Source organism: Chrysoperla carnea, chromosome 2, assembly GCF_905475395.1.
Source record: "Chrysoperla carnea chromosome 2, inChrCarn1.1, whole genome shotgun sequence".
NCBI classification, from domain to species: Eukaryota; Metazoa; Arthropoda; class Insecta; order Neuroptera; family Chrysopidae; genus Chrysoperla; species Chrysoperla carnea.
The window spans coordinates 59,616,710-59,630,617 of NC_058338.1; the positions used below are offsets into that span (position 1 = coordinate 59,616,710).

At 29.4% G+C, this 13,908-nt stretch overlaps 1 protein-coding gene across 1 annotated transcript; it reads right to left on the reverse strand.

The window, feature by feature from the left end:
* Nucleotides 1–3,378: 3,378 nt before the first annotated feature.
* Nucleotides 3,379–10,273, reverse strand: LOC123292809 (zinc finger protein 616-like). The gene is made up of 9 exons (XM_044873523.1): nucleotides 10,237–10,273; nucleotides 9,865–10,107; nucleotides 8,693–8,754; nucleotides 6,498–6,597; nucleotides 6,037–6,238; nucleotides 5,066–5,310; nucleotides 4,836–4,959; nucleotides 4,310–4,502; nucleotides 3,379–3,691 (listed from the first exon to the last, which is right to left on the reverse strand). Exons 1-9 carry the CDS (start codon nucleotides 10,271–10,273, stop codon nucleotides 3,380–3,382), a joined length of 1,518 nt encoding a protein of 505 aa, XP_044729458.1. The 3' UTR covers nucleotide 3,379.
* Nucleotides 10,274–13,908: the final 3,635 nt, after the last annotated feature.

A 13,908-nucleotide genomic window follows, 5' to 3' on the forward strand; every position in this document is an offset into this window, starting at 1 on the left:
GTATTAATAGTAGTAGGGTTTATAATTTCAGTCTCATGAAAATGAGACTTTTATCGAAAAAAAAACGGTCACAAAATTAAACATGCATAACAAGAAACTCATAATTCCAAAAAATTTTGAGTGTGAAGAACCAAAGTTGTTCGCATTTCCGGTTTGACCAGAAATACAATAAAATAAGGCAATCATACAAATGCTTATAAACTACAAGAAGTAAGACTATTGTTTTGTCAATTGCAAGACAAAAAAATTATTGAATTTTTTTCATATTTTTTTAAAGAATATAACAGAATTACAAATGTCTACCGGAGCAAGAACCACATTCCTAAATATATCGAGGGATATTTATAATAACAATATAAGCTTTTGAAACATAATAAGCTTACAAGTTCTTTTGTGAAAACCGCGGGGTAAATTTTTGTTACTTAATTGTCGAAAATAAACCGTTATTTCATCTTAACATCGGATTCTCGTTGAAGTGTTGTTTAAAATTAAAAAAAAATTTTAATAAAACGCATTTGGGTAATAAAGTTGACTTTGATCCATAAAAATTTCGTCTTTGCGGTGGCGGGTTTAAGAATAGGTTGAGAAGACTTTAATTTGAATAATTACCTCTTTCCAAGTTTTATCTGATGATAAGGTGAAGAAAGGTGAACTTGAAGATGTACGTTGTTCGTTTTCTAAGATATTTAAGAATTTAAATAAATTAAAAATCTTTTTTATCAAATATTTGTGTTGATAAAGCGGTCCTTCATCAGCCTAGAGCGGCAAAACCCCTAAATCTACCACTGGTATTAGCCTGTATTATTAAAGTATTTGAAGTAAACTTCTATTTAAACTCTCAAAATAAACTGAATTTGTGTTTGATTAAAAAAGTATTGTGAATTTTAATTTGAAATAAATTGAATCCAAAAAAAAAACCTGATTTCATTCGGAAACATTTTTTAAAATTCAAATAATGGTTTTTTTACTTTTTTACTGTTATTTTTAAGGCAAATAAAAATCTTGAAGAGTTTAAAAGTTTTTAATTACCTATAGATTTGTAAACGGCGTTACATTGTTACGCCTATAATCAAAATATAAAATTATACAGGTGGACTATTTTAATCTATTATGGCTAATAGATCGTTTTGAAGTTAGCCAATCACGATTGAAGTTAATCAATCAAAAATAACGATAATACGATAATAAATAACGAATAAATAATAACCGATTCGATTTTTCAACAGAGCATAATAATAAGTTTTAATTTTTGCAAACCATTAAAGGATGGAGGAAATTGGGGAAAGACCAAAAAAATGCCTCAACTTAGAACAAAAATTGACATATGAAAATATATTGGATATTGATGGGGGAAGATCTATTTTATGAGTTGAAATTGCTGCCCTTAATTTTTTATAAATAAATAAAAAATATTATTCCAATAGTTTAAGGGTGTTTTTCCTATAATATTTCAACATCCTCATCCATATATTTAAAACTTCCTACGTGACAGTAGCAGAAGACGAAAAGTCTTCTTCAAAAATAAAACCATGACACAAGATCTTATATTGACAAATTTTTCCATCATCAGAATCGAATAGAAAGTAGACTTCAAAACAGACAATATCATTAAAAGCTAACTTAGAAAGCCAGAAACATTAATTTTTATGTTCAAAGATTAATGGATGATACCAATAACAATTTGAATGATATACCCATATATACCGTCAGGTTATATTATTCTATGGATATACCTAATTTTATTTTAAAGTATTAATAAATAAAAATATTGTGGTCGTGGGACCCCGTCCAGGAACGAAGTTCCTTTAGAACCAAAACTAAGTATATAACTAGTTTCGGACGTAAATACTAAAAATGCAAAGTATAACAGTTTAAAAGTCCGATTCTGCTTTAATTTAGACAGTTGTGGCACATAAAATAATCACGGAGTACACCATTTGAAATAGTTCTTAATATTTTTCTTCTATTGAAATTCAACCATTCCACCATAATCCTTTATCGAATTTTACTCTATAGCGCTAAATAGTAAACCTTCAACTAAAAAATTGATATGTATATAAATCATAGGTTAAAAGAATGACATCACTGTTGCATTACGTTTGCTTTACTTCACCTCATTTGGTCGATATAAGGTCGCCGTCGATATAATGTTAAGGTTTTGTTTATTTATTAATACTATTAAATGTGATATCACAATATGACGTCATTAGTTTACATCTATGCAATATAAATTCTGACATCATACTGTAATACCATCTTTGATGGCATCAATAAACAAACAGAACCTAAATATATTGTATCGATGAGGTCATACTGTGATGGTATTTAGATATTGACAATAAACAAACACAGGTTTTAGTTTTTATTTTTACTGCATATCTACCGATTGTATATCTGTATACTGTTTTTAGTTCTGATTAACGCTATCAATATTTATTAATAAATTTCGAAAAGACAGGATAGCACTAATCGGTAAATATGCGGCAAAAAAAATAATCAGTTAAAAACGAGCCAATCGAATAATACATTTACAGTATATTACCGTATATTGACAATTTTTCATCAAAAATTTTGATAAAATTTTGTTAGCTAATTTTTATAAAACCTTGTATAGTGTAAACCTGGCTTTATCCAAGAAATGAATGTAATAGCTTTGAACTGAATAAGCATACTTAAAAATATAAATCTAGGAATTGAACCTGTATCAAAATGCAAAAAAATACTTTTTTATAAAACAATATCTTCTTTTTTTTAAATTCTAATTTACAAAGACTTCTTATAATTTCAGTACACATGTATTTAGATTTACCTAGAGTTCTGAAAGTTAAAGTTCTAGTCAGTTTTACATTTTTCGATAGGCAAGCATAGGCGTGTTTATAAATCAATAAAATTTCATAAAAATACGTCTTATCTGGTTATCAGATGGGTGAAGATCGAACTTGCCGTCTCATAGACCAATATTTAATAAAGAATCTTAAAATGTAAAATTTGAGCGGAGTCTGCGATCCACGCTTCTTAAAATATTCGGGACTGCGGGAACTCTTTATATTACACGATTGCACTGTCATGATATTACACTGTCATGGTGATAAATGAATGTGCACTGTCATGGTGATTGCAAACGTATCATTCATTCGTCTAGCATATAAGTTAACTAGTAGATACTTCACTTTCATTAACCATACTGTAACTATCTAATCGTTTGAAATGTTTTATCAGTGTCACCAAGTCCTTGTATGAATCATAAAGGAGGTTAAGAGTAATTTTTTTCTTTGAATTGTCCTACATGGACTAAATTTCTAGAAACACTTCTCTACTCTTCGTTAAAGAACTCTGATTAAACTAGTGAACTTTCGCTACCTTAATATACATGTATAAACTAAAGATCTGAATGGAATAGTTGTTGTGGAATTGGTAAAATTGTATTATTAATATTGTTTAATGTATGATGATTATTATCAGATGATTCATTACTCATTTGTTGTTGTTCTTGTTCTTGTTGCATTTGTATAAGCTCTTCTTGTTTCATTAATTGTAATCGTTGTTGTTGTAATATTTGTGTTGCTTTTGATTTGACATTAATACCATGCCGACCTTTCATATGTTTATTATAATTAGACCAATTTGTAAATTGATGGTTACACTCTTGACAGGAGTAAGGACGTTCACCCGTATGTTGACGTAAATGTACCTATAAACAAACGACAAAATTTTATAATAAATTTTGATTCTCACATAACTTACGGCGAAAGTGAACTTTCTTTAGTGGTTATTTATGTTACTTTTTGCCAGTTTTTGAAATACATCAAGTAATAATGATCGAAAAAATAAAAGAGCAAAAGAGATTATTTCATTCATCTCAACTCCCTTTAAGAAAGTTGTAATAACATCGAGATAAATTTTTAGTTTTCAATTCCGATAAAACTTAAACATGATAATTACATTTTTTTAATCTAAAAATAGAAAAATCTATTTCATTTAACGATTGGAATTTTCATACGAACAACGATTTATCGAATCAATTTCAGGAGTGTTAGAAATTTTCTTAATTTATCCGTAGTCTGCAATAAACAAATACTTAGCCCTTGGATATCTCTCTCTGAGCAACAAACTTTTACCCCGGTTGTTTTTCCCCAAAAATTATTCAATAAAGATATATTAAGCACCCAGTATATATTAAATATGTGTAGTTATAATGATAAGGCGTTGTTACCGCTAAAATTAAGAGGTGTTCCAAGGTTCAATTTTCGACGAATATGTAAAATTTTTATTTCCCTATTTGTAACAATACAAAAAGTATTTATTTTACCTTCAAAACATATTTCAACTTGAAACATTTTTTACAATATTCACATTTAAATGGTAACTCAGTTGTGTGTATTTTTTGATGTGCTTTCATCCTGGCTTTCTCTCTGAATGTTTTACCGCACGTATCACATTTAAATGGTTTAATATTCGTATGTACTGTTTGATGACTTTTTAATCCATATATTAATTTAAATCTGAAAAAATTATATTTTGGTTAAAAAATGTTTACATGCCTTTCAATTTTTTAAATTTCTTTTTTAAAATTATTTATGTCATTCGAAAAGTAGTAATTAAAAAATTTTTTCAGTTATCATAATGGATTTAGTATCATCGTGGACGTTAGAACAACGCATATGCGTATGAATCCACCGGAGATTCACAAACGGAATTTACGCTGTACTGATGTCTCCATCACGCAATGCGTTGTTCTAAAGTTTACGATGATGATAATTATATTTTTAAAGCTCAAAAAACATTCGCGCTAAGGAATTTAAAACAAAAAACCCCACAAACAATAAAATACTTACGCTTTAGGGCACAACGGACAATGAAATGGAGTTTCGTCCGAGTGTACATTCGTACAATGTTGATTTAAACTATTTTTTGTTGAAAACATTTTCCCACATTGATCACAAGTATATTCTTTGATTCCTAAAAAAATGGAATTAATTAAAAGCTTCTAAAAACCAATTTAATTTTTCACCACTTCCACAAAGACTAAAAACAATTGATTTATCCAAGTATTTTGTTATCATACCTGCATGCATTTTTCTATGTAAAGTTAAATTTGATGAAGAATTAAAACTTTTATCACACATCTCACATCGAAATTTCTTTCTTAATTCATCTGGTAAATGCATCCGACTATGTGAATATAAACCACCGTGTGTCTTAAAACTTTTACCACATGTTGAACACATATATTTACGAACTTTTAAATGTGTTTCTATATGATTGTCATGGTGATCACGCTTATGTGAATATTTCCCACAGATATCACATCTAAAATAACAAATTAATTTTTTAATATACTTTCTAAACTCATTTAATATCTTTTGTCTTTACTAGTTCTAGAAAAATGGACCAAATGTGTACGCATGGGCCTAAGGGTTCCGTAGTATGTATCATTATTGCACTAAGTAGTAGTACGTTAAAACTGAGTAATGAAACAAAAAATTTTACGCTTCACGCTTTTGAGTCTGGGAAGTTAACAATATTTTTTTGAAAAGTAATTGGACATCTTTTATTTCTTACATAATCTGCCTAATTTTATCAATTTCACAAGCATCGTGCTAACGATGGCGGAATTATAAGAATTTTAACATTCTGTTCTTTGTCAATTGACTGGAAAAATCTAAGACAATGAAATGGGTAAATAAAAAAAAACTAATATCTCGAAAAAATTTTGAAAACTCTTTTTAATGGTTCTTTTTCGGTCATTTTTATTCCTTAAGGCAGTTACTTCCAAAAATCTTTACTGACTATAAAATAATACAAGGTGATTACTATCTATATCCAGAATGTATTTTTTAATAGAAAAGAAATTTTTCTAATTATTAGAAGGAAAATACTTTTCTATGGGTTTATCAAATAAATTTTTGACACATCAATGTTTTTAAGGGCGGAGAAAAATGGCCAAAGAATGATTTTGTTTCAATTATTTTTTGCAACTTTCAATAATATTAATTTTTCAAAAAATTTTAGTAAAAGATATATTTAAAAAATTACTTGTATTTATATTTATCACGATGTGCGTTAATATGTTTCCTAAATATTTCGAATTTCTCGTATACTTTATCACATACAATACACTGATATTTCGGGGGAGCTTTATGAACATCAAACCAATGATTTTTCAAATCTTTTATTGTACCTACTTCTATTTTATTGTCACATTTTATACAAAACCATTTTTTGTAAGTTTTCCATTCTAAAAATAATATAAATTTTTGATTAGAATATTTTCTTACGACTAAATTTATAGGGTGTTGTTGGTAGATACTCCGCCCTATTTTAAGCGGACACTATAATTGTAAATTTAGCACCCATTTTATATTTTCCCTGTAATAATAAAAATATAGATAATGTATGGAAGTACTTATGGTACAGAGAGAGCGTCTACTTTAAAAAAGCGATTTGAATGAAGTATTTACCAACCATGATACAGGTAAAAATGTAATTCAGTATACCTTTTAGAATTTCTGAAAGTTTGCGGATACATGCATTTGCTGTCTTTTCAGGATCGCATTTTGTTTCATCGACAAAATTCTTATCAACAGAAGATTCAGTCTAAAATCCCAAACTTTTTACTCAATATTAGATATCCATAAAAATATTTTAATAAAATTAAATAAATCCTAAATAATAACTTATTCAGAGTGGCCCACCAAAAAAAGGAACGAATAAAATGTGTCAATTATTAACTTATAATCCATGATTCAGAAATATAAATTCAAGGAAGGATCCGTGGTGGGGTGAATGGCAACCACTCCTCGTAAGCAACCAAAAACCATGTAAAACATTCAGAAAATAATTCCAAAAATATTTAGAAAAATTCAAAAAGACACAAAATCGAAATCTATATATTTATTTAATTACTATCGGCCAATCAAATTTTTTAATATTCCCATATTTTGGATAAATATTATTATTTTCAATAATATTATTCTTTTATCAATTTGAAATTAGTGTAGGTATATCTAAAAAAATCAATTGAAATATATGTTGGACTTCAAACTTCATTACACGAGAAAAAAAATCAATGTCCATTTTTATACCATGCATATATGAAATATACATAGTATATTAAGTTTAGTCCAAAGTTTGTAACGCTTAAAAATAATGATTCTAGAAAAATTTTGTCATAGGTGTTCATAGAATCACCTAATTAGTCCATTTCCGACTGTCCGTCCGTCCGTCTGTGGACACGATAACTCAAAAACGAAATAAGATATAGAGCTGAACAGCGTACTCAGGGCGTAAAAAGTGAGGTCAAGTTCGTAAATGAGCATCATAGGTCAATTGGGTCTTGGGTCCGTAGGACCCATCTTATAAACCGTTAGAGATAGAACAAAAGTTTAAATGTAAAAAATGTTCCTTATCAAAAATTAAACAACTTTTGTTTGAAACATTTTTTCGTAAACATCACTGTTTACCCGTGAGGGCGCCAATTAGGCGGAAATTTTATAATATGTGTACAAACTATACACTCAATGTCGGTCGGTAATGCAGAACCCTATAAAGTCATTTACATATGTACTATACTTGATTATCAGTTATGTATGTGTCACATGTTTGTATGAGTAATTTGATAAAGAAATCAACACTGACTATGCATGGTATTTCAACAATTAACTCAGTCAATTGTTTGTTTTCACTTGTTTACTTTATTATATAATAAATATAATAAAGTATTGTGATCGAAAAAAAAAATCGATATCGGGGTTTCAACGGAAATACACATTTGAGGGTCCCTGATTCCAAAAAAGTGGTTTTTAATAAATGTTACGCCGCCGGTATGTCTGTTACCAAGCTGGAGCCTTCAATTTTCAACCGATTTTTCTCAAACTCGGTACATAGGTTCTGTTTGGTCATAATTTCAGACGACTTTTTCATTTTTTCTATAGGCCTTTTTTCAAGGGTACTTCCCTCTAGGCCAAAACAGAATTTTTGGGGTTTTCTCAAAAACGGCTCTAACAATTCGATTAAACTAGGCACAAAGCTAGACCTTAAGGTGTTCCTAGGAATGGTATAAGCCACATATCCGGGAAAATTCGAGAAGGCACACACCTTAGGAAAACCTTTCCAAATACAGGAAAATGGGATTTTCTAGGGAGAGGCTGAGGGGACAGCAGTGAAACTTCGTATCAGGGTTTATATCAACAAGGTCCTAGGTTTGATATAACTCCCCTCTGGGACCTCCCCCTGTAGCTGTGGAGCCGGAGGGGATGCAATCGTCAAAAGTGGTCAAATATTATTTAAAATGTCTTTTTAAGTAACTTTTGTAACTTGGTAATCTTTGCTTAACCTCACCCTTACCAAACTACATCCTTCTAAATATTATGTTAAATCCAATAAATACATAGGCCTGTTCCTCATTACTTGTTTTTAAATAATTCTTACAATTGGCTGCTTTCAATAAAAATATTATAAGAATAATATATCAATTTAATAATATAATAAAGTTTTGTCCGATGTTTCGGACCGTTTACTGCTATTTTTTTTATTTTGACAGGCTTTATTAAAAGCAACAAATAGGTTCATTTTTTTGATTGATAAAATGATTAAGCAAACATTCATTCATTTTTTTTTTTTTTTGGACCATCTCACATTATAATTTGTAAAATTATATTTTTTAATTTTGTATTATAATTAATTTACTAACTTGTTGATCTCGTAACTTGCGTTCATTTAATGGTATATCGTCCTCTGAATCATCTTCGTTTCCTAGAAAATGAATTTAAATTTTGCTTTTTATAAACTCATAGAATTTCAAAGAATTATATATCGAAAACTAAATTTTCTAAAGTATTTAAATAAGACGTAAATGCACGAATATCTCGTACTTTTTAGTATAAGACAAATATTTTCATAAAAATTTTCTGAAATCGATCCAAGAAATCGCTCTTCGTGTATGATTTTGGAAAATATTTCAAAAACTATGCATTCAATCATGAAATGTATCCGATTTTTGTACTTTTTGGATCACAATTACTTTAAATACTGAGTTTCATCCATATAGGGGACAAAAAAATTATTTCGACCTTTTAAAAAAATCATAAATAACTGTACGTTTTGATATTTGATAAAAAAAAAACCCAGTACCAAAGTAATTTTAACCCAAAAAATACAATCGGGTTCATTTGATGATTGTATACATAGTTTCTGAGGTATCACCCAAAATTTCATACATATATAGCGATTTTTTTAGTCGAAATCAGGTAATTTTTGTTGAAAATATATGTCTATACCTGAATTATTTTAGAGGCCAGCTTTAGAAACTTCAAAGTCTGTTTTCGAGTCTATTAGTACAATTTAATTAATTAGATTTAATAATTATTATGCTAAATATAAATTATTATGTTTAGCAAAACTAGTATACAGCTACTAGTATAATTCAGTCAACCCTATAATTCAGTAGCTCAGATGGTTAAAGCACAACCAATTCCGTACGCTTTATGTCTAAGATAGCGAGTTCGATTCTCACCGGCCTCTCAAAATAATTAAGGAGCTGATAAATTATCAGCGGAAAATTTGATAAAACACAAGCATGGTACCACATGACCTAGGTGTGTCTCTCGTGCACAGCCAATATAACCTAACCTAGAATAGATCAATTTGTTTTTATGCATAACTGTGTACTCAGCCGCAGCAGAGAATATATCGGTAAACGCAGCGTGAGCCAAGTGAAGTTAATTGAATCGTTTTTTTTTTCATTTGCGTTTTTTTTTTATGCAAATAAGACTTACGTTAAAGACCCACTTGTGTATGAATATCATCAATCATAAAAAAGGCATCAAAATTGGAATTTTCCTTTCCTTAATTGTAAAGACTCACCACTTTTAATATCAGGTGTATTATCATTATCAAATATACTATGACCAAAATTAGTCGTATCAATTGTGGACTTATTATCTAAATCTGTAATAGACACCTTTTCATCTGTAAATTCATGACCGATTGGTTCTAGCTTAATATCTAAATCAGTTTCACATTCGGCTAATATTGAATATAATGTTTGCTGAGCACGAAGAACTTTTTCATGATAATCATAGATTGTAATTACTTGTTGAAAACATTCTGTACAAATACTTTTCGGTAATTTGCTATCATTTTCAATTTGAAATTGAAAACATTGATATATTTTATATTCGATATTTAGGTTAGATGCAACATTATTTTTAATTTCAACTAATTCTGATTTCTGACGAATTTCAGCACATAAACGACAATAAGAATTCAACATCTTAATTTACTAAAATTCAAAATATACAAATATAAATAAATAAAATCTGAATAAGTAATATGAAATTTGGCACCCCTGAAATTTAATAAACGTCAAAATGAAAATACTAGTAACATTCTTATACCATGTATATATGAAATATGCATAGTATATTAAGTTTAGTCCCAAGTTTGTAACGCTTAAAAATAATGATGCTACGAGAAAAATTTTGTCATAGGTGTTCATAAAATCACCTGATTAGTCAATTTTCGGTTGTCTGTCTGCCGGTCTGCCGGTCTGTCATCACGATTATTCAAAAACGAAAAAAGATATCAAGCTGAAATTTTTACAGCGTGCTCAGGACTTAAAAAGTGAGGTCGAGTTCGTAATTGAGCAACATAGGTCAATTGGGTCTTGGGTCTGTAGGATCCATCTTGTAAACCGTTAGAGATAGAACAAAGTTTAAATGTAAAAAATGTTTCTTATAAAAAAATGAACAACTTTTGTTTGAAACATTTTCTTGTAAACATCACTGTTTACCCACGAGGGCGCTTATTAGAAGCAAATTTTTTAGTATTCGTTGTGTGCGTAGTCATGGTAGGGATAATAAAATCGATGCCAGCGCTTTAAGTGAAAAATTTTTGAGATAAAGGGGGCTGTTATGACTAATTTGTAATTCTTTACATGTTAATGATATAGAAACTGTCAAATTAAAATGATTGAAAAACACTAATTAATTAAACTTAATGCATTAAAAATTGTGAGAATAAGAAATCAAATTGTACAAATATTATTTTTCAAATGTAAATTATCATAATTATTTATTTAAATTTGTGAAACAAGAATATTAAATTTTAAATGTAAGTTTTCAATGCAATCCACACAATTATATATGCATCCATACAATTCTATAATTAAAGTAGTGTATCGTTGTCATGGAAACGGAACTCACACACGAAGCGAATATATTAATATGGAAGTATCAGTTATGTGTGTTTGGCTATTTAAGAGTGGATATCTTTCTTTATTTACGTGGCGTCAAAAAACAAACGATTGCGTTATTAACACTATCTGTACATGGTATTTCAACAATTAACTCAGCCAATTGTTTGTTTTCACTTGTTTATTTTTGTTTTTACTTTTTAACATGGAGGTTAGAAAGAAGGAGAACGATCGCTGTAGGAAATGGTGTCCCAGAAATATGGACAAAATAAGTGAGGCGCTGCGATCGCTAAGTTGTCTCAATAAAAGCGGGCTGTTGTTAAATTTGTACATTATGCAAGTAATTTCATCTACTTATACTCATAAACAGCTAACTTCGCAGATACTACTTACCGACGACAGCGCAGCTGGTGGTTGAAAAATGAACTATAAATTCTACAAATTTTCAGAGGCAAATGCTTTAGCGCGTAGCCATCGTTCTTCTTCTCTCTAACCTCCATGCTTTTTAAGTTGAAACAAGCTGAAATGTGAGCTAAGTTCATATGTAGCTACTTCACAAATAACGATCTGTTCAGTTTGAGTTTTTAAAATATTCCTATACCATGGTTTGAGTATTCAATTTTATCTATGCATGTAGGTCTTCGTAACCGTCACCAAACGAATGTGCAGAGAATATATCGGTAAAACGAATGTGTGAGCAATGTCAGTAAAACAAAATCTTAATTCAAAATAATGTGAGCTTAAGTTACAACTTTTGGGGCAACTTAATGACGAAGATGTAATACACAAGTTTAGTGATGATCTAGCCCAATCAAGTCTGTACTAGCAATTTTTTTAAACGATAATTGTCGATATCGTCATTGCTATAGGCTTAGTTAGACGCTGATAAGTTTGTGGATGTTTCTGTGTTTACATCAATTATTACACTAAGCATCACTACAGGAATCAAGCTCGATGTCCTTAAACCTTAACTAAGATTAAAGATAACGAAACGATGTGTATCGATATATACAACAACCAAGTTTAGCTAGAGTCGTTATAAACATACAGTTGTGTTCTTAACATAGATAAAATAATAGTATGTAGTTCTTAATGTCTTGGTGGTCTATATTAAGTATAAGTCTGTGAACCAGATTATTATTATTATTAAAAATATCGAAATTATTTTGGTACGCCTATGGAATTTATTGATGTTGGGATTTAAAAAAATGATCATAAAAATGGTTTCAGTCGAAAAAATAAGTTAATTAATTGCAGTTTATAACAAAAAGACTGACTCATTTGTATTTAATTAAAAAGAAGTAACGCATAAATTTTTAACATTTTAAAATAGTCACCGTAGCGCCTAAACGGATGAACCGATTTGGATTTTTTTGTTTCGTTTGAAAAGTAATTTAACGGGGAGTGTTCTTAGCGGTACTATGTTAAAGCGCGAGCTTAGGGGTCCGTACCAGGAACAACTAAAAATAGGCGTTGATCCTCAAAATCGGTTCAGTTTAGAGAAGGCTCTAAGGAAAAAGGTAATTTAATGGAAAGTGTTCTTAGATACGTTTCAAGTGCGAGTTTAGGATTCCGTAACCGAAAAATTTCTCGGGGAATTTTAATTTTGCAAATTTCGCTTGTTTCTATTTGTATATTTAAATCCTTCATATTTTCGTAATTATTGGTGTTATCCAAAAATTGATTTTACACGATGTTTTGCCTCGCTAACGAACAACGTCTTTTGAAGCAATAAAAGTTTTAGGACAATGGCCCATTGCTTTTAATAAGTATATTTTGACATATCGACGTAAGATATAAATAAACTTTTTTGTCGTTTATTTTTACAATTTGACGCTAGGCATTACTACTTTTTTCAGCTAGGTGGAAGTGTAACCCTAATTTGACTCAAAGCGAGCGTCAAGCGTCATCATGAAAAATTGTTTTATCAGAATCGGTTCAACCCCTGACACAAAAAGAAGTTTCTTACAAGTTTGGGTCTTAATAAAGACCGATTTGAATGCGGGTTTTTTTAAAGGTAATTTGATCGAGAGTGTTCTTAGCTGTGTTAAAAGAAAATCTGAGGTGGGAAGGGGTCGGTAGTTTCTTTAAATTTTGTAAATGTTACTTTGTACTGCATATATAACGATTGTTTATCTGTATAATGTTTTTACTCCTTATCAGCGCTGTCAAAATAATTATTAAAATGTGCCGATACAAATAAAACGAGTCAATAGTAAATATAAAAAAAGACAATATAAAACTAGTCGGTAGATTTACGTAAAAAAAAAGAAACAAACAAATCGATTAGATTTCGTTTTTAAAATCGAGTCAACCGTATACATTTACCGTATGTAAGTCGTAATATCGAATGAACCCGCAAAGGGTGCCAATTTTTCATTTAAAATCTTTTATATAAAATGTTTTTGGTTAATTTTTATGAATCTTGTGTTATACGTAAATTTAGCTTTATCCAAGAAATGAATGTACTGATAAATTTTCTCCTTTTTATTTTTAAATACAAATTTTTTTTAGTTAGAAATTGGACCTGTATCAAATTGCAAACAAACATTTTTTTTTTATAAAACAATATCAATTTTTTTAATTGCACTTTACAAAGACTTTTTACAATTTAAGTACATACCTATTTACATTTGGCTATAGTTCTGAATGTAGCTAAACTCCGATACGTTAAGTACTCTCTATTATTCTTAATCAGTTTTTAGGTGTGTTTT